The following is a 20,163-nucleotide window of genomic DNA, read 5'->3' as shown; positions in this document are numbered from 1 at the left end:
GCAGGTATAAATTGTAGGAAGAGCAGGGTGAATAATGGCTCAATAACTCTGACTAACAGAACAAGAAGACTAACGAATGAAGCACTTTGGAAACCACTGAACTAGTCTGAGTTATTGTACCTACGAAAAAATGCAAGTAGAAATTGTTGAAATTTGCACTTGATCATTTTATTGTCAACTGGAAGACTGCCATAACATCATTGTTTCGTGACAACAAATGCTTTAATAAGAGTATATTTAGAGCATATTAGTTCTGTTGTTAATTTGTTTTTATTATAGTTTTATCAAATTTCAATTCTCCTGCATGGTCTTGTTGATCCAGTTCAGGTAGTTAGTGACTCTGGTATAGACGCCATATCTTCCCTTCTTTCCACATTCGACCCCCCAGCTGACAATCCCAGCAGCCCAGAACCGTCCGCCGCTCCTCAGGGCGAACGGGCCGCCACTGTCACCCTGACAGGAGTCCTTCCCACCTTCAGGGACTCCAGCACAGAACATGTTGTTTGTCAGATCTGGTACTGTTGACTTTTCCAAAGAAGTGATTGATTGACTGCACGTCTCTTGATCCACCACAGGGAGTTGCAAGTACTTCAGCGTATTTGTTAAAATCTGTCGGCCTTCAGTCTCTGTAACACCAAAGCCTGACACCAGTCTGTAAAAGAAATACAGCAAAGACAGTTATGGTGAAAGCAGATCAGATTCTCCTGTCTGGGAGGTGGACAAGCTTCAGATGTTGGCACAACACAGAAAAAAAGAACATTATTATAATAACTTATATGAAACAAAATTAAAGAAGACAGATCATATAGCACAATGAAATGATTCTCTGCTGCTGTTTCTTTACCCCATCTCGCCATTGTGGTATGTGGCATCCTCTGCTGGTAAACATATTGGCATAACGGAGGAGCTGAATGTGATTGGATCTTGCAGTTTGATCAAGGCGATGTCATGGTTGTAGTGTCTGAGGTCGGGGTTGTTGTACTCAGGGTGAACGTGGATTGAAGCAGCAGGAGATACAGGAGATTCCAAAATGGTTCCAACATTAGTTCCTCCAAAGGAAACCTGCAAATCAACAGCAGAGGGAGAAATAAATGTCCATTCAAAAAGTCATGGAGATAACACCTTTAATAGAACATTTACCTTGACAGATTCAGGTGATGATTGATTTCCTTCAGACGTAACAACATGAGCTGCTGTCAAAATCCAGCGGTCTCCAATCACCATGCCTCCTCCTCTTCCACCTCCAGTCAGGAGCACCTGCCAGGGGATGGTGTCCTCTGGAGCATCGCTGCCTCCAATGATCCTCTGATAGGCAGAGATGAGTTTTGTGGGCTGGCCACAGACTGGATGAGACAGACGTATATGTATTAATAAAGTTGTGCACAAGACTTAGTGTCCTGGTTAATATCTATGGGTTCATTCAAAGCAATACCTGGTATGCATATTGGTTTGACAACAGTTTTGCTGTTGGACCTCCACTTTCTGTCGGCCTCACAGGTGAAGCCAACTGCAGAGCAGAGGGAGGAAAGAAGAATAATCAATGTGCAGAAGTCTAATCGATACTTGGACGGTTGAAACCCTGTTTTAGCTTGATGTTAAGTTGTTTATGGACCATAAGCTTTGTGTTTTAATCCCCCGTTTTCTATAAATCATTTATATATTATATCTCAGTTTTTTTAACCCTCCTCTTATGTTGCAGGTAAAATTGACCCATTTCCAAGTTTAAAAATCTAAAAAAAATTGTTAAAACAATTTTTTCATAAATAGAATAAAAACAAAAAAACAAGAGTGAATTATCCTTATTGAACATCTTTGTGCTAAATATTGATTGAAATGGTTAATGATGGCGTTATTAATGAAATATAAACAATGTTTATTGGGATTTTTTAGTTTCTGACACTTTTGGATAATTAAACATGCCCGGTGTTATTGCTATTCCTGAAAAAACAAACATAACAGTACGGTTAATGTGTTCTTGCTATTGTGCTTAATAAATATACTTCGTATTAAATGTGTTTCCAGGGTTCCATAGTTTTCCATTCATTTGTGTTCTATTGATTGTGGGTGAATCCGAACTAACCCTTTAAAACATCAAAGTCACACAAGATCCCAAACTCACTAACTAAAGCTCAAGGCAGTGGTAGACTAGCAACTCCCATGTTCTGCAGAGTAAAATTACTGTTTAATTCCATGGAGTCTGGTAGCTTTTGAAAGTGCATAGATAACGACTTCAATCCAGGTCTGCCTGTTGGCAAATTAAAGCAGAAAACACATTTTAAATATAATGTACACTTACACTGATATTGATGCTATATTTAAAATATTTTCATGGCTTTACTTTGCCGTCAGACATATTAAAACATAATTCAAAGCTAAGTGCTCCCATCTCTGTCATTTTCACTTCTATTTAAAATAATTATTTCATCAGCTAAAAGGATACGTTTAATTTAATTACGAAAGGGAACTGAAGCCGTTATCTATGCTCTCTTTCAAGACACCAGAATCTTTTTGACAAAAGCAGTAATTTTACACACGGTAGTTACTCGTTTACCACTGTCTTGATTGGTTAGTTTGTTTGCTTTATTCTGTGACCATTGTGTTTTTACGGTTAAAATTGTTGATTTTGTCAATGGAGTCTGGTGGCTTATGGCTTATGAGCTCATAAGAGTCCATGGCCATTTATGTTGTTATCATTATATTTATCCAAACAAATGTACCTTTAGTTGTACCAGGCATTAAATGAACAAGAAAGCAAGAAGATAACTAGAAAATTTCCTCTGGGGAAATTCTGAAAGGGCCACAGGGGCTACTGCCAGTGTGTGTACACTATGATGAGATTCTTCAGAGATTTCAAACAATTAATACTAGTAATGTTATGATACTATAATATATACAAGGAGCACACCTACAACAAGCATTCCTTTTCAAGTATTTGAAAAGGAGTGTGTGTGTATCAGTAACTGTAATCACATCAAAGGATCAAAGGCAATCAAAGCAGAGCAATCAACAGAATTAACTGCAGCTGTCAAATGTTCCGGCTCAGTGACAGCAGCCAGAGGGGGACTGGAATTTCTGGCCTCGAACAGAAAGCATTTTTGGCATAACCATAATACCTATCATTGATCCGACTTCACTTTGAGCGTCCTGAGTTCTTCCTGAACGTCTACATATGGTTTTTTTTTTACGAAAAATGAAAAAAATAGCTTTGTTAGAGCGATCTAAAAAAAACTGTTACATCTCCCTTTTTCAGAAATCTTCCTGCATTTTTAATATGGGAGCCAATGAGGCTGTTGATGCATGTTGGTGGCGCATCTTTGCGTCGTACGCCCAAACTATAACTCTGACAGCTTTACCAGAGGATTGTGAGTGAGAAGACAAATTTTCCTACGTTTCTATGTATAAATTATTTCTGTAGAGTGGAATTTAATTTATTTTTTGACAAATTATAACAATAGTGCTCGGTGTGATTGCCCCGTGGCCCTAATAAGGGTGGTCTAATCTTTTTCCATGACTGTATAATGAAAACTTAATATTGCATCATCACATTGCTTAGCCTCTGTGTCTTCTGCCTTCTTCTCCAAACTGGGGCGTGCTGACTGATCTACTGTAGGTAATACACTGATAATGTAGCTTCATATACATTTGGAAAGTCTGCTAATGGAAACAAACGGCTAGTAGGAAAAATCTGAACTGTACATTACACTTTATGTTAATATCTCACCTGTTATGTCCCCTAATAGAGAGTAAAAGGGTCCATTACAGTGATACTCAATAACAGAGAGGTGCTGGTTCTGAGAGCCAGACAGGAAGGTCACCCCTCCGTTCAGCAAAGGTTCAGGTTCTCCACAATCAATTACTGCAAACAAAACAAGAACATATAAATATTTTATCAGTAAGACACATGAAATTATCAAGAACACTTAAGCTGTAGTTGAACCACAATACAGTTTCCATTAATTTGAGAATATCTGTTTTGTCTGAGCTTAAAGCTAACATACTGTGACACTCTGGCAGAGGGAGGTGCCACTGTCCATTGTTTTGGCACATGGTAGAGAAACCCTGGACCTCCTCACCGTCCTGACAAACAAAAGAAGGGAACTTATACAGCTGCATCTCAATAAATTAGAGTATCATAGAAAAGTTTATTTATGTCTGTAATTCAATTCAAAAAGTGGAAATAACACATTATATAGATCCATTACAAACAGAATGAAAGATCCCATGTCTTAATTTATTCAATTTCTTCTAATTATAATGATTATGGCTTACATTACATGAAGATCTAAAATTAAGTGTCTCCAAAGAAAATGAATCTTACAAAAGGCAAATTTAAAAAAAAGTATGTTTAATATGGAAATATTGGCCTTTGAAAAGTATTTCCATCTATGTGACTCAATACTTGGTTGGGGCTATTTGACTTGAACTACTGGAAATTGACTTTTCCATTATATTCTAATGTATTGAGATGCACCTGTAAAACATCAGCCGATATTTTTTCTTATATATTCCACAATAACAAAACAAAAAGAGAGATTAAAAGAGAAGTTTCATCTAACCATCATCAGCTTGTATCCCTGGTCACAGCGCACAAATATGTAGTCTCTGTATAAATATTCAGGCAAGAGAGGAGTGACTCTGCCTTTATCCACGCTTCCAGGAATTGGACACTTCACTCCTGGAAACATCATGGACAAGCAGACATGTAGCAACAAATGCATATATGCAGTTACACAGCTGTGAGTTGCAATTAAACAAGATGGCAGAAAATGCCTTTCACTGAATCCCTCACTGTTTGTACTGTAGTCCAGGCTCCAGCCACGACTCAGTCCCTCATCATCAGTGTGGTACTCCAGTGTGACAGTGTTGGAGTTTGTATCTATCAGACCTGGACTCTTTCCACCACACAGCTTCATGGGCTCTCTGTTGGGGATGGTCACCTTTTAAGAGAAGATTGATTCTTGTGAAACATATCTGCTACATTTATTCACATCTACAGTTATGGAAAAAATGATTAGACCACCCTTGTTTTCTCTAATATCTTGTTCATTTTAATGCCTGGTACAACTAAAGGTAAAGGTATTGATAACAACAAAAATAGCTCATAAGAGTTAAATTTAAGAGCTGATATCTAGACATTTTTCATGGTTTTCTTGATAATAACCAAAATCATTATCAAGAAAACCATGGGAAATGGCTAGATATCAGCTCTTAAATTAAAGCTTTAGTTGTACCAGGCATTAAAATTAACAAGAAATTGAAGAAAGCAATGGTCTAATAAATTTGTCCATGACTGTATATAAAAATAGCTGCTTGTCCTTACCTGCAGCCAGTGATGGACACAGTTTGGGCCTTGCTCAGTGTCCACGCTCTCTATGTGGAAGTTGTCGGTGAAGTTCAGAGTGACAGTGAAGCCAAGTTCCATCGAAATAATGTACTGACAGGACACAGCGTGATCTGGGGGGTTAGGGTATCCTGGACTGAAGAGATGTCCCTCTGGCTGATCGAATATGCCGCCACCGCAGGATACTGGCAAATCGGTGGAGGAACATTCAGGTTAAATTCAATCAGGTGCTCAATTCATGCTCCACCATCAGCTTCTTCATACAGCATGTCCTTAACGTGACACCTTAACTCTGCAGATACCATCATACCAACACTATTTGCTCCTATGTTAGGATTTTGGTATTGTTGCATTTGTGAGTGCAAATTGTCATAAAAGTGTTTTTTAGTCATGGATTCAACAAGTCCTCCTTCCCACACAGTCACATAGATTGTTTGTTCCTACCCCACAGGAATGATTCCTAAATTTGCACCCCTACTGGCAGCAGGGGATCATAGTATCTCATACCTAAACATGAGCACTTTCATTACGTAACTTCAGTGACGTACATAAAGTGCATAATGAAGTTAAAAACTACTTTTGGTTTCATATAGGACACAAATAGCAGTGTCCTGTCTTAAGTAGCGTGGTCTAGCACCACAAGACAATTCTACTCCTTTAAAAATTTAACTAGCACTTATTGCGGCACTAATGGCTGTTATTGCACTATACCTTGATTGTTTCCCTTTTTCTGTAAGTCGCTTTGGATAAAAGTGTCTGCTAAATGACTAAATGTAAATGTAGGTCTTGTGTTCTCTTTGACCCATCCATCCATCCCTGACCTCCGTCCTACAATGATTTTGCAGCTGATTTACTACACTGCCTAAAGCAGAACAATTAATAAGTAAATATGAGTCGTAATAAGCTGCTGTACCGACCCATGGGATCATTTATGGGGGGCAGGAAATATTTCATCGATTCATTTTAGCAGATTCCTTGTTTCTGTTTTGGTGCTTGGAGAACTCCCTCAAACAGCAAAGCCTCTACTGACAAAAATAATTATATAACTTTTTATCATGTCAGTATACATCCTGGTTTCTCCAATGCATACATACTTGGGAAGTACACTATGTATTTGCCAGGGCCGATTTCAGGATTTTTAAAATAAGGTGGCACAGGGAGGGTCAAGACCCTGCCATGAAGGGGGCCCATGGGAAATCACAAAATCTTATCAGAGATAAATACAGCTTTGAAAATTGGCTTACAAAACATTAGGCATCATTTTAGGCTCTAGGGAACTGGGATGTTAATTTTGGCTTGCAGAAAACAAAAACAAAATGTATGTTACTTACCTAAGAAAAATGAACAGCAAGTCCTTAGAGTGTATATTAGCCCAACCAAACGCTGAACAAGACATTTTTAATGAACAAAACGTTCAGATCATTAAGTGAAAATACATTGTGAAAGGGTCAAAGTTATGAGACCAAACCAGTAAACGGTCTTTATATATATATATATATATCTATATATGTATACATAAAGACCGTTTACTGGTTTCATAACTTTGACCCTTTCACAATATATATAAATATATATCTTCTATTTTCTTCTAAACTGGACCATTATTTACACTATTAACATTAAATTGTCTTGAAGAAGATTTTTTACTCGCGATTGAGACCATAGTGTTGTCCTAAAAACATTTCTGAGGTAATAAATCAAGTGAGAAGTTTTCTCATTTTGTATTGAAATGAATAGACCAAAATGCTTGTGCAGCCGCTGTCAGCACCCCCTGCTGGAATTTTCGGCAGCTTAAGACACTTCCTGGTTTGTCTCACTGCTCAGACCCGGAAGTTTGCCGCCTGCCTGATACAGGTGGTATTATATGAAAAGAGGCACTGCACAAAACCTGGAATCACCCTGGTGTTGGGTGGCAATCATATTTCAGAGGGGGGCCAGAGCCACCTCATGCACCCCCTGTAGAGACGCTCCTGGTATCTGCAGAGTACTCACACACACAGGTGCGCTGGTCGGGGCGGAGCTCATAGCCGTGGTGACACGAGCAGATGTATGAACCGAGGGTGTTGAGGCAGATCTGCGAGCAGAGCGGACCTGAGCCGTCTTCAGGTTCTGGAGCAGAGCACTCATCCATGTCTGAGGAGGAGAGGGACGTTTAGTTAGTGGGAGGTGGTTCAGTAATAGAAGAGTGACCTGGCAGAAGACGGAGAAGTGCTACCTATGGCCTGGTACTGAGCGGAGAAGCCGACGTTCTGGTGGCGCTCAGGGTTGTTGCCGTCTGACTGGAATATGAGGGTCATTCTGTTGCCTGGAGACAAGATGGGCTGGGTGCCTGGGTGATGTCCATCAGCCGAGTTCTCGTGGCCACAAAACTTCCCCAAAACCTTTGTATCATAGAGCACCTTAAGGATCAGAGACGAAACAGAATCTGGATCATGAAGGAGAAGCAGCAGCGTTGCAGCTGAGTCACCAAACCTTGAACCAAAGTCACATAACATGTCATCTACCTTTGTGTACTACTCATTATTTAAAGCAGCTATAATCAATATTTTTATGTTAACTATGGATGAAATTACTGAAAGGGGTCACTCTTTTGACAAACCCTCTCTGCAGTTTACCTCAAATCCAATTTGTCCCGTTTTGAGCATCTTTCAGCTCACAGGTGAAGTTTACTGCCGCCATCAACTTATGTTTCAGCAGCAGTACCTCTCACTCTAAATGGTAGTTAGTTAGGGACTAATGAATTTATTGACTAAAGAGGCACACAGTTCCATCAGGAGTCGGTGGAGGCCAAAAAAGAGCTAAAATTGGAGTGAAGATTGGATTAATATTAGTCTAGTAGTATCAACAACTACTTTCACAATCAACTACTGGACCCAGAAAAAATAGCTCATAAGAGTTTAATTTAATAGCTAATATCTAGTTATTTTCCATGGTTTTCTTGGTGGTGAGTTTGGTTCTTATCAAGAAAAATGTCTAGATATCAGCTCTTATATTAAATTCTTATGAGCTACTTTTGTTGTTATCATTACATTGTCCAGATAAATGTACCTTTAGTTGTACCAGGCATTAAAATGAACAAGAAATTGAAGAAAACAATGGTCTAATATTTTTTTCCCATGACTGTAGGTTGTGAAGAATGTAGGACAATGCATATCTCTTAAGTTAATTTACAGGTTAAAATAACAACAATGACTTCTAGTTTCATGCACTGCAATAGTAACACAGAGATGGACTAAATGGAAGCTCGGTTTGTCTGTTACAGATGCTGAAGCCTTAAGTTAGCAAGTCAAACACTACAAGACTAATCTTTTGTTTTTATGATTTCATATGTGTTGAAATATGGCGCTGACTGTGAGGGAGTCGTAATAGCAGCCTGCAGTAGCTTCAATGTCCAGGTGTGTGAAGGTGAGTTGGATCTGGTAGCCCTCGGGCACACTGAGGTCCCACTGCTCCTGCAGGTTGGGAGGGTAAGGCTGGGGATACTGGGGGGACTGGACCGCCCCGTACATCACAGGCTCTGGGTCGGTCACAGGCCAGCATCTGCACACTGACAGATAGAGAAACCTGGAAAGGTGCAGAGAAACAGACAGTTCGATCTGTTTATTAGTTTAGGGATATCTGAGCTGCTGGTCCAAAGTTGATGCAAACAGAAAAAGACAAACAGTGACACAATCGACTCAACTGTTGCAGCCATACGATACTGCAGAGGCTTTATACACTGCATACTGAGAGACGGATCACTCAGTCAACCTATTAAACACTGCTCATCTCTAATATTGTACGTACAGAAGATAACACATAACGATTTAAGAGTTGGCTCCACAATACTACCAAACATATGCTGTGAATTTTGGAATCAAGCCAGAAATACATGTATTTAATAGTATTTAAGCACAACAAACAAATTACAAATGGGTAAAAAATGTTTTTCAAACTTACAAGATGATGCAGGAAGTCCACCCCATCTCTAGATTAAAAGCTCAATCTCTGAGTGAAATGATCCGTCGCTGAAGCAGCAAATGTCTCACATTCAAGTGAAACATTAATGTCACAAAGTCTGTCGTTTCCAGCGTTTAGCAACTCATGGCGTAAATGCCAGGAATAAGCCTTGTTTGTCTTGGCAAAATCAAATGAGTGCCTGACTTTGAATTGTAGAAAAACAAGGTTGATTCTGGAAATAAATTCTCTAAAATAGAGAATAGAACTAGACACCTCCAATGACATGCAAAATCATATTTAGTTAGATTGTTGTCTATTGAAAATAACCTATATATAGAATATGATTTTGTTTTTAAGCAGCTTAGTCCTCATATATAAACTCTGCTGCATAACCCTCATTGTACCACCAGAGGCTCCTATTAGACCTTTTTCAGCATCCTCAAACAGAAGAATTCATGTTTTTGAAGCAGCTGATTGATGCAACGTAGAAATAATTCGAGCACATTGTGTTTTTTTGCTACAAAGCAACACCAAGTTAAGAACATGCCACTGTGGTTTATTACATAGATGCCTATCAAAGAAAAATATTCATAAAAAATAACAATAAATCATGAAACAAACTACTCTTCCTGGCTGGTCCTAGTGTTAGCACTTAACTTGTAAGTGCTTTTAACTTATGGTGTAATATCCTCATCTGAATAAGAACATAAACATACCTCCCAGCTCCTCTTGTTACTTGAATGTAGACACGGTATAATTTATTTCTCCTTTCTTCTAAAATACCCAGCAATCACACAGTAATTTCTCTAAAATTCCCAAATTGTTACTCAATCATTGAAGTACCAGCAGGAACCAGATGGTATTTATATAATTCATATGAGGATATTATACCGAAGTTAAGAGGTAGAGGTCTGGTTATTACCCTGTAAGTTGTATTATAAAGTGTGAGTGAGTGAGAGACAGATACAGGCAAACAATAAAGGTATAATGTGTCGAAAAAACTAGTTGGTGTTTGCAAATTAAAATTTTGAGGGGAAGCCATGTTCGGTAGAATAAAGCAGTGAATCAGAGGAATAAAGTTTCCTAGTTTCCAACACAGCAACACAGTGGAGCAAAGCACATAAAAACCCCACAGAGATATACATTTATATTTAGTCATTTAGCAGACACTTTTATCCAAAGCGTCTTTTATGTCTAAAATATTCGCATATGTGCATCACTTTTAAGTGTCCTCTGGAAACACTTCTGTTGTGCTGTGGTCTTTGCAGCGCATTTTCTAAATGTTGCGCTTGTGTTGTCAAATTGATGAAGATGTTTTCTCAATTTGCTTGTGTTTTGTGTATTTGCATGTGTTTTCTTAAGTTGCAGCGGCGCTGTGAGCTCTCAGGGCCACCGTATATTAAGTTATATAAAAGACATTCTCTCTAGTTAATTTGCAAATTCCTTTAATACAGAAGTGAAGTAAGTCACAATGTGAACACAGATTAATGTTATTAATGTTGATACATTTGATTACAAGATTGCTCTTTATTTTCATAGTCATTTTTACTGTAGAGATTAGAATCAGTCCTGAAATTGATTACGTTATTATGGTTAGTAAAGTATATCACCCCTCATCTTTCCTCTGTCTAAGAAGACTTTTCTATCGTGTCTATCGTCTGCTTAATCCATGTAACATAGTTCTCCACTTTTGTGTAATAACCCTTGTGCTGCTTAAGGCGACAGAGAGCTCCCCAGGACACGATGCCGGTCAAATAGTAACGATCTCTGCCTGCGGCCAACGTAGGAGAAACAAACGGACCTCCACTGTCTCCCCTGCAGCTGTCCTTTCCCTCTTCTCCAGCACAGAACATGTTATCAGTGAATACGGTGCGTCTGTTAGTTTTGGGAGTGTAAGGTGTATTATTGCAATCTGTATGGGGGTAGACTCCAATATGAGTGAATTGTAATGTGGGAGAGCGAGAATGTGTTCCTGTTGCCCCCCAGCCTGACACTGTACCTTGTTCATGATCAAGAAAGCCCCTGTTAACCTCTGGCAGACAAATGGGAAGGAGGTTTGGGCCTAAATTCACCCTGGACGCTAATCTGATGAGAGCAATGTCATTGTCGAAATTAATGCGTTCCTCAGAAGAAATGCTCTTGTCGTAGCCGGGATGAATTATGATCCTCTCACTGTCCATGATCACGACATGAGGTGCCGTGTCTGATGTTCGTCCATCTACCAGTCCACCATACAGACGCAGAGTGGTGTCCTCTGTCCCTTCCACCACATGAGCTGCTGTGACAGCCCAGCGGTCGCTGATCAGTGACGCTCCAGCTCTTGGGTGTTTGATTAGAAGATTCCACGGTATCTCTCCCAGCTTTGCTGCCTTACCTCCCATAATTCTGCCTGCACTTGCAGGGCTTTTTTCAGGTTTCCCACACACTGAAATACACAAAAAGTCATCAGTAGATTTAACAGCCTGTTCTCTCGTCAAAAGCGTCAATATAGGTCGTGTGGAAAGGCAGCAAAAAACAAGCTATATTTACAAATTTCACCATCCGCTGTAATGCGGCACCCGCCATCTTGCTGACGTAGTTATGATTGACAGCCAAGAAAAGTTTAAAAAGGGCGGATTCTCACATTTAGTTGAAGGTTGCGGTGGTTAATGGGTCAAACAAGTGGTGGACTTTCACCTAGAAGAGTGGGGTTCGTGTCTCGTGTAAACCACTTTTAACACAAGTTACGTTCTTCACGTAAGTTACGTGAAGAACGTTTTTGAACGTTATTTACGTTTTTTACATAAATTGCGGCAGTCATGTGACCCTTGTAACTACTTAATTTCCGGCATTTAAGTACATTTATTTACTGTTTAAACTGTCTTTTATAACGCCTTACCAGAAGTTTTTTGCCCTAAACCTAAGGTCAGTGGTTTTACAACATAAATCCACAGAAACTGCAGTCTCCTTTTGGTATTTTTAGAAAGCGCCGTTGTACCGCGAGCATGTGAGCCGCACCGCGATACGTTAATATTTACCATGAAATGCAAGCCGCAATACGTGCCTACGTGCCGTAATTTGTGGTACTGACACATGACCTTTTCTGCCGTTTATGTTGGAGAACTTGTTGGATTTACACGGTGGTGGAAGAAGTATTCAGATTAGATTAGATTATACTTTAGAGATCCCACAATGGGGAAATTCATTTGTCACAGCAGCAAAAACAGAAGCAAAAGGTGTGAATATATATAACATGGGGGGAAAAGTAGTAGTTTGAATGAAAATATAAATACAGATCACAATTGTATAAAAGCTATGGTGAGTAGTGTAATGATAAGTTCTAGCAAAGGTGTGGTGGTGATCTGAACAGAAACTACAACATGATCAGGTGGTGCAGGTGTTGTAGAGTCTGACAGAGATTCAGATCCTTTACTCAAGTAAAAGTACTAATACCACACTGTGAAATTACTCCACTACAAGTAAAAGTCCTGCATTCAAAACTTACTGAAGTACAAAAGTACAAAAGTACCAGCATCAAAATGTACTTAAAGTATCAAAAGTAAAAGTCCTCGTTATGCAAAATGACCCACTCAGACTGTTTTATATATTCTAAATATATTAATAGATTATTTGTATTGGTGCATTTATGTAAGCAGCATTTTAACTTTGTTAAGATAGGACTCATTTATGAGGTTTGTCTTTGAAAATCTAATCACTAATTTAATTAATTAATTAATTTTATTTTCTGGTTTTATGTTAAATTTCGGTCTGAAACATAACTAAAGCTGTCAGCTAAATGTAGTTTAGTAAAAATACAATATTTGCGTCAAAATGTAGAGGAGTAGAAATATAAAGTTACATAAAAATGGAAATTCTCAAGTAAAGAACAGCTACCTCAGAATTGCACTTAGTTACATTCCACAACTGGATTTATATGATAGAAAAAGGGGCTAATCTTAAAAAATATAAGAAAACCTTTAAAGTCATACCTTCGATGCATTTCGGCATCTCTGTGTTGCCATCACCTGATGTCCATTTACCACTGGCACCGCAAGTGTACGTGTCTGAGAGTTTGAAGAAACCAGAAAATGTCTTAGAAGTAAGTTTGGAAAAAGGAACAGAAAATCACTGTGTATAACCTTCTTATAATCACCATCTCCTTCCAGTGTGTAGTACTTTGAGCTGCAGCTAAACTGGACCTGGCCTTCGTAATGAGTCTGTAGGTTAGCTGAGCCCACCATCTGCAGGATGCCCCCTAATGGGATTTTAGGAATCCCACAATCCACAGCTACACATAGAAACATATTGGGAAAGACAGTGTGAAAAAATAAACAAGAAATTCAACACAAATTTTCAAGAAAAAATACAGTCAGACTCACGTTCACAGATGTAACTGGGGGTCCATACGCCTGTATTCTGGCATGTTGTTTCATACTTTGACGACAGGGTCTGGGTGCCTTCCTACTTTGCAAATTGAGACATAATTAGCTGCTTAAATACAGTCATGGAAAAAAATATTAGACCACCTTTGTTTTCTCCAATATCTCTTAAATTAAACTCATATGAGCTTTCTTTGTTGTTATCATTATATTTGTCAAAACAAATGTACCTTTAGTTGTACCAGGCATTAAAATTAACAAAAAATGAAGAAAAGGGTGGTCTAATAATTTTTTTCCATTACTGTACATCAAACATAAATGCATTAAATGCTTCTGGGTCTCTGTACACTCACAGCATTTGCAACATAGCCAAGATCGCAAGTTACTGTCACTGTATCACCCCGACGGTATTCTTCTTCCTGAGGAGCCGTAGTGGAGTGGGGGGTCACCATTGCTGGACACACCTTGTCTGCAATTAACATGTGAGAAGAACGATTATGAACGTTTGTGATGTGTTTTCAACAAACTTCTTGTCACAAGTGAGGAGTACCTCTGGTCCTGAAGTGGAGAGAGAAGCCTTTGTTATCGCCGAAGCTGTCAGAGCTGAAGCGGATTTGGACGTTGTTGGAGTGAGTCAGAAAGGGAGATGGGGGAGGTTTTTTGCCGCAGAATGGCCCCAGAGTCCCAGAGGAAGTCTCAATCTGCACACAAGATGACATAGGGAACGTCTCACAATGTAGGTGTTCTGACTTTAGGTGTGACCACATGCCCACGTGACTGAATGGGTGTTATCAGCAGTTATCATCCCCATAACTTTGGGCAAGATCCTCCAGCTTCCACCTGGGAGGCCCTAGTTTGTGTCCTTGGATAGCCTTAAGGTGCAGAACGAAAGATATCTTTAATAAGTCATGTAAGTGTCCAGATGTGCGTAACAAAAAGTGGTTCATTCAAAATCATGTTGATGATGTTTTTTAACTAAACTATACCATTTTGTTTGCCAAGTTATAAATAAATAAATAAATTGGTATTAAATCCAAACCACAATCTTTGTACCTAAGTCTATCCACATACAGGTGCATCTCTATACATTAGAATATGATGGAAAAGTCCATTTCTAATAGTTCAATTCAAAAAGTCCCAACCAAGTATTGAGTCATATAGATGGACATACTTTTCAAAGGCAAACATTTCCATATTAAACATGCTTTATAAAATTGGTCTTTTGTAATATTCAAATTTTTTGAGACACTGAAATTAAGGTCTTCATTAAATGTAAGCCATAATCATTATAATTAGAAGAAATTCAATAAATTAAGACATGAAATGTTTCATTGTGTGTGTAATGGATCTTTATAATGTGTTATTTCCACTTTTTTAATTCAATTGCTGACACAAATAAACTTTTCTATGATATTCTAATTCATTAAGATGTGCCTATGTTTTATTTACTGAACCTAAACAGTAGTTTTGGTGATAAAATCTTTTTTCATTTTTTTTTAAGTGAAAGTGACAAGAAACAAAACAGCAACCAGCCATTGAATGAGCTGACAACAGCCGCCTGGACCTGCTAGAAGGTGGAGCTGCTCCCAATGATGATGATGACCAATTACACCCATGAAATCATGTGATTGCATCTGAAAAAGGTGTCCTGTAAAACATACATTTGTATGTGTGTCATTCAGCATAAAAAGTCCCTGTAAAGATGATTCAGCCCAAATATGAAATGCAAAAAAAATGTGTTTGTAAAAAATATTCACAAGTCATTTTTTTTTCAGTTTCAAGTCCGAGACAAGACAACACCATTTTGAAAACAGAGTAATACTATTTAAATGTAATTTAAATAATACAATATTCAACATTTAGAAAAGTAATGACAGCTTTTTAGAATTATTGTTTATTTGTTACAAGTTCCTTAAAATAAGTTATTATTGTTATTATTGTTGTTGTTGTTGTTGTTGTTGTTATTATTATTATTGTTGTTATTATTATTATTATTAACTGTTAGGGTCCAATAATAGTGTCCAGACATGCAAAGCCGATCACAAAGAGATCACAAATCATCTGCTTATGACTGACTTAAGGGAGGGGAAGGCCCAAAACATTTTTTTTAAGTCATTAAGATCTCTGTTAAGAATCTGTTTTCATTAATTTTTTTTTAATTCTGCACATCAGCATAAAACATAGCACACATTAAATTTACTTCAAATTATTTTTCTATATTTCCATATTTCTATTATTATTTCTATTTGTACATATCTCTATTTATTTAAGACTTGTTGCATTTGTATGTTATTTTTTTATATTTATTATTTATTTTATTTACATACATACTTATTTCTATTTCTATTTATTATAGAAAAGAAAGAAGAAAAAAAGCATTTTCCCCCGGGATTAATAAAAGTATTTCTGATTCTGATTCTAATTCTAAAATATACTTTGATTTAATGTTTTAAGATTAAACATTAAAACTAGAGACTGGTGAATATTTTTTATCTGCACAATAAAAAAGAAAAAAATCCTCCAAAATCTGTGACAGAGACAGACTCTTAATGTCAAAATAAGATGTTGACCAGTTGTTAAATCCATGACTTACAACACCTATTTCTGTACTTCCTCTTTCTTTTCTGTTCTGCAGAGTTTCCAAGAAATGTGGCATTAACATATTTTAACTCATCACCAACCCGCAGTGCGTCAATGCATTCTCCATCAGGGCTTTGCTCCACATCGAAGTCATCAGAGAAGTGCAGCTCCAGCTGCAGGGTGGCACTCACAGACAGGATGTACTGACAGTTGGCATTTTCTGCGTATGAAGCCGGCCAGGATGGACTGGATACGTCACCTTCAGTCAGCTCTGACAGATCCTCCGTACAGCTCACTGTGTTGAAGATAACATATCATAGTCATCATCACATTAGTCAACATTACCATGAACATTTCACAATCAGCTTCCTTTGTATGAATTTCTCTCTGTCTCCTCCATACCCCTGATTTACCCGCTTCTGCTTCCTTAATTTACTCATTTTCACTTCATGTTTCAGTTGTTTTCACCATTCTTGACTTTTCTTCCTCTGACTAGTCTGAACTCTTCATTCTGTACACTGATTACTGATCCTAGTCATGACATTATTTGTACCTGTGCAAGTGTGTTTGTCCGCGTCCAGGTAGTAGCCATGGCGGCAGGAGCAGTAGTACCCTCCGACGTAGTTGTGACAGAACTGGGTGCATCCGTTGTCAGGATCGTCGCGGCATTCGTCAAAGTCTGAGGCACAACAGAGTTTACATGAATCACTGGACATTTTGGGGAAATTGTCACACTCACTTCTAGTGGTTTCTGAGTTCCCTCATCAGCACTGTACGTTTCTTTTGAGATGAAACCAGAAATTGAGCACCAGAAACGCTTTTTTTGTGACACTTTTAGGTCTGAAAGTTATTAATGTTTTATTCAGAAACTCTAAAGTGAAGTGGTTGTTGTTGTTTGTGTGCACATCCAAAAAAAAAAGAGTTCAGGTGACAAAAAACATTCATTGTAAGACACAAAAAAATCTGCAGACTGCCAAAGGCTTCAGTTAATTCTCTAATTAAGATATAAGCAGCATTACCATCTCACCTGAAGAAGATCTTAGAGATCAAAATCTGCCTTTATTCGAAAATAAACTATCTTGAGCCTATAACAGTGTGCAAACTTCTTTTGTGTTTTAAATATTTTTTTGCCATCATTTGATGTTTTGGTGGTGATAATTTACTTAATTAAAGGTCCCATATTGTATAAAGTGAGATCAAGTCAATACTGGGTTATGGTTGGGTAAAAAATGAAAGGTCATCTGGGGATAGATCTGCTTTCTGTTGCGAGTCGGAAGCAAACACGGAGAAGCAGCGTTCAGTTTCTATGCTCCGTATATCTGGAACAAACACCCAGAAAACTGCAGGTCTGCTGAAACTTTTAGTTCTTTGAAATCAAGGTTGAAGACTCACCTGTTTACAACTGACTTACACTAAACAATTTTAATACATTTATTTCAATCTATTTTTTTTTAACTATATAACTATACACTATTGTATTATTCCCCTATAACTTCTATTTCATTTTAGCTTCTGTTTTAGCTGTTTCTATTGTCTTTTCTCTCTCTTTGATTTTTAAGGTTTGTTGTGACTCATCTTTTCATTTCTTGTGTGAAGCACTTTGACTCGTGGCTTAAATGTGCTGCATAAATAAACTTGCCTTGCCTTAAAAACAACCACTTCTGCATTTCAACTCCCGGTAACAGTCACACTGGTTACCTTGGCGATGAAGAACATGATGTATCTACATATGGAAGTTGATTTTTCAGGTTTTCTTAATTTAACTATATTGACTCTTTGATTGTTTGTTTGTTGCTGTGACAGGTTGTGAATGAGAACAGGTCGATGCGGAAGACCAGAAACAATCAGAACAGACCGGGCTTTTTGGGAGGGAGGCTTAAAGAGACAGACACTAAAACGGAGCGTCTCAGACAGAGGGTGAATACAGAAATAATAAGACAGAAAGTATGAGAACAAACTGTGTGATTTTTGAGCATTAAAGCCTGTAAACATGTTCTAATAGAAGCCCTGAATACAAGTATGAACCTGGAAATTAGCTCAATATGTCCCCTTTAAAGTTCTTTTAACCACCAGACATGCACATGCAGCAGCATACAAGCAACAGAGTTTGATATTTGTAAATAAATAAATAAATAAAAACCCACAAAAAATCATATTTGGCTTCTTGCAGAAAGATGAGATGAGAAGATCAACACCAGTCGCAAGCATTTACAGGAAAGATGTAGCCGGCCAGCAGCCAGAAAACTTAGTTTCGCATAAAGAGTGAAAATAGCTTATCTATCTCTGTCCAAAGGTGAAACTGTTGGGCAGCATTAAAACATTATTAGACCATTGTTTTCTTCAATTTATTGTTCATTTTAATGCCTGGTACAATTGAAGGTACATTTGTTTGGACAAATATACAATATATACAAATATAATTATAACAACAAAAATAGCTCATAATTTAGCCATTTTCCATGGTTTTCTTGATAATGGCTAGATATCAGCTCTTAAATTAAACTCTTATGAAATATTATGGTTGTCATCATTATATTTGTCCAAACAAATTTACCTTTAGTTGTACCAGGCATTAAAATGAACAAGAAACTGAAGAAAACAAGAGTGCTCTAATAATTCTTTCCATGACTGTATGACATGCAGTCACTGTCAACACCTTTGAACTGAAAATGAAACTTTGGCTTAAGTTTTGTTTTATGAACCAACTTATTGAGTCTCAAACTGGAAAATAAGACACAGCAATACAATGACAAAAAAATTGATTATTTGATTTTTTCTTTTCTTTTTTTTTTGTTCATTTACAATATAAACACATCTAAAATTAAATAAAAAAATTAAAAAGTAGCTCTAGTAGCTAAAAACGGCAACCATTGTGAATTGTTGTCTAAAAATATCACCTCCCTAACAGAATGATTGCACAAGTATTCACAATGATGGAATACTTCCACGCACAAACTGAGCTCTCCTGATGAATGTGGGGAAATAAAACGTGCACAAACACAATGGAGTCTGGTGGGATTCTTACAAGCCAGTATTTCATGTTTATAAGCTCACCTTGATCGGTATAAAAGCCTCTGAAGCCGGTGTGCCTCTTGGTGTTTGAGAAGTCGGAGTGGAACGTGAGAGAGAGGCAGCCGCCCGACAAGGAGACGAGCGAGGGATTGACGGTGGTCTGAAGCTCCTCAAATTCCCTTTTGCCACACAGAACGGAGATCAGGCTTCCATTGGAAAAGACCTGGAAATAATACATTGTTGTCAACTAACAGTAATGACATCAGCAGCCTTAAACTAACTTTTTATCTTGACCCCTGACCTTTACTGCATCGTTGTGACAGTCTTGGCTGTCCTCCAGGTCCAGGTGGATGAGCTTGATGGAGAGGGTGTGACCTTTGGGGGCACACCTGCTCCAGTTCAGACTGGCATGGGGCAAGTATCCACTGGGATACCCCGGAGACTCCACCCATCCCAGCAGCTCCGAGCGGGCCGGGCAGGAGAACAGGAGAAGCAGGAGACTGCGGGGAGGAAGCGGAGGAAACACAAATATCAAGTTAAGAAAGTTAACAAAGAGAAAGGTCATACTTGATGTGAGAATTGAGAATATAGTTACAGTAAAAGAGGCAGAGACGATAATGCATAAATCAAAAAATACTAAATCACAATGCTATAATAAATCTATTCATTTGTTGCAAATCATTGCATCGTTTTAACATAATTTTCCATTTTTTTTTTCAAAAATGCAAAAATTCAAACCCACCTTAATCTCAACATCATGTTCCGATCAAATCTCCTGACAAATAAACTACCTCTCTATCTCTCCTTCCTCTTTTCTTCATAATTTGCTTTCTATTTCTCCCTCTTTCTTGCTGCCCCCCTTTCTCTCTCACTGAGATTTTTGCAGACGCATGCATTTTATCAATCTATTTGCAGATTGTTTTTTTGTATGTT

The 20,163-nt window shown here is 38.0% G+C and overlaps 2 protein-coding genes across 2 annotated transcripts; both read right to left on the bottom strand.

Annotated features, from left to right (window-relative positions):
• Positions 1–147: 147 nt before the first annotated feature.
• Positions 148–9,438, bottom strand: LOC131976962 (complement C1r-A subcomponent-like). Its single transcript, XM_059340193.1, has 13 exons — positions 9,281–9,438; positions 8,692–8,905; positions 7,557–7,740; positions 7,334–7,474; positions 5,321–5,526; positions 4,790–4,937; positions 4,557–4,675; positions 3,999–4,077; positions 3,722–3,856; positions 1,433–1,507; positions 1,141–1,343; positions 845–1,062; positions 148–652 (listed from the first exon to the last, which is right to left on the bottom strand). The coding sequence occupies exons 1-13, from the start codon at positions 9,304–9,306 to the stop codon at positions 292–294; spliced, it is 2,109 nt and encodes a 702-aa protein (XP_059196176.1). The 5' UTR covers positions 9,307–9,438; the 3' UTR covers positions 148–291.
• A 1,270-nt stretch (positions 9,439–10,708) lies between these two features.
• On the bottom strand, positions 10,709–20,039 carry LOC131976370 (complement C1s subcomponent-like). The gene is made up of 11 exons (XM_059339383.1): positions 19,973–20,039; positions 19,532–19,730; positions 19,273–19,453; positions 16,772–16,897; positions 16,320–16,513; positions 14,189–14,339; positions 13,992–14,107; positions 13,639–13,720; positions 13,413–13,547; positions 13,249–13,323; positions 10,709–11,705 (listed from the first exon to the last, which is right to left on the bottom strand). The coding sequence occupies exons 1-11, from the start codon at positions 19,987–19,989 to the stop codon at positions 10,909–10,911; spliced, it is 2,073 nt and encodes a 690-aa protein (XP_059195366.1). The 5' UTR covers positions 19,990–20,039; the 3' UTR covers positions 10,709–10,908.
• Between the last annotated feature and the right edge of the window lie 124 nt (positions 20,040–20,163).

Source organism: Centropristis striata, chromosome 8 (genome assembly GCF_030273125.1).
Source record: "Centropristis striata isolate RG_2023a ecotype Rhode Island chromosome 8, C.striata_1.0, whole genome shotgun sequence".
Classification (NCBI taxonomy): domain Eukaryota; kingdom Metazoa; phylum Chordata; class Actinopteri; order Perciformes; family Serranidae; genus Centropristis; species Centropristis striata.
This window is presented reverse-complemented; position numbering and strand designations above follow the sequence as displayed.

Bases quoted from the DNA above. Each gene is read 5' to 3' on its own strand.
- LOC131976962 (XM_059340193.1), bottom strand. From the start codon at position 9,306: ATGGGGTGGACTTCCTGCATCATCTT. The intron at 7,475-7,556 runs GTAGCACTTCTC...TCTCCTCCTCAG, and splicing joins CGCTCAGTACCAGGCCATAG to ACATGGATGAGTGCTCTGCT. The intron at 4,078-4,556 runs GTTAGATGAAAC...TTTGTTTGTCAG, and splicing joins AGGGATACAAGCTGATGATG to GACGGTGAGGAGGTCCAGGG.
- LOC131976370 (XM_059339383.1), bottom strand. The intron at 16,514-16,771 runs GTACAAATAATG...TCTTCAACACAG, and splicing joins GGACAAACACACTTGCACAG to TGAGCTGTACGGAGGATCTG. The intron at 14,340-16,319 runs GTTGGTGATGAG...TCTTGTGTGCAG, and splicing joins AATGCATTGACGCACTGCGG to ATTGAGACTTCCTCTGGGAC.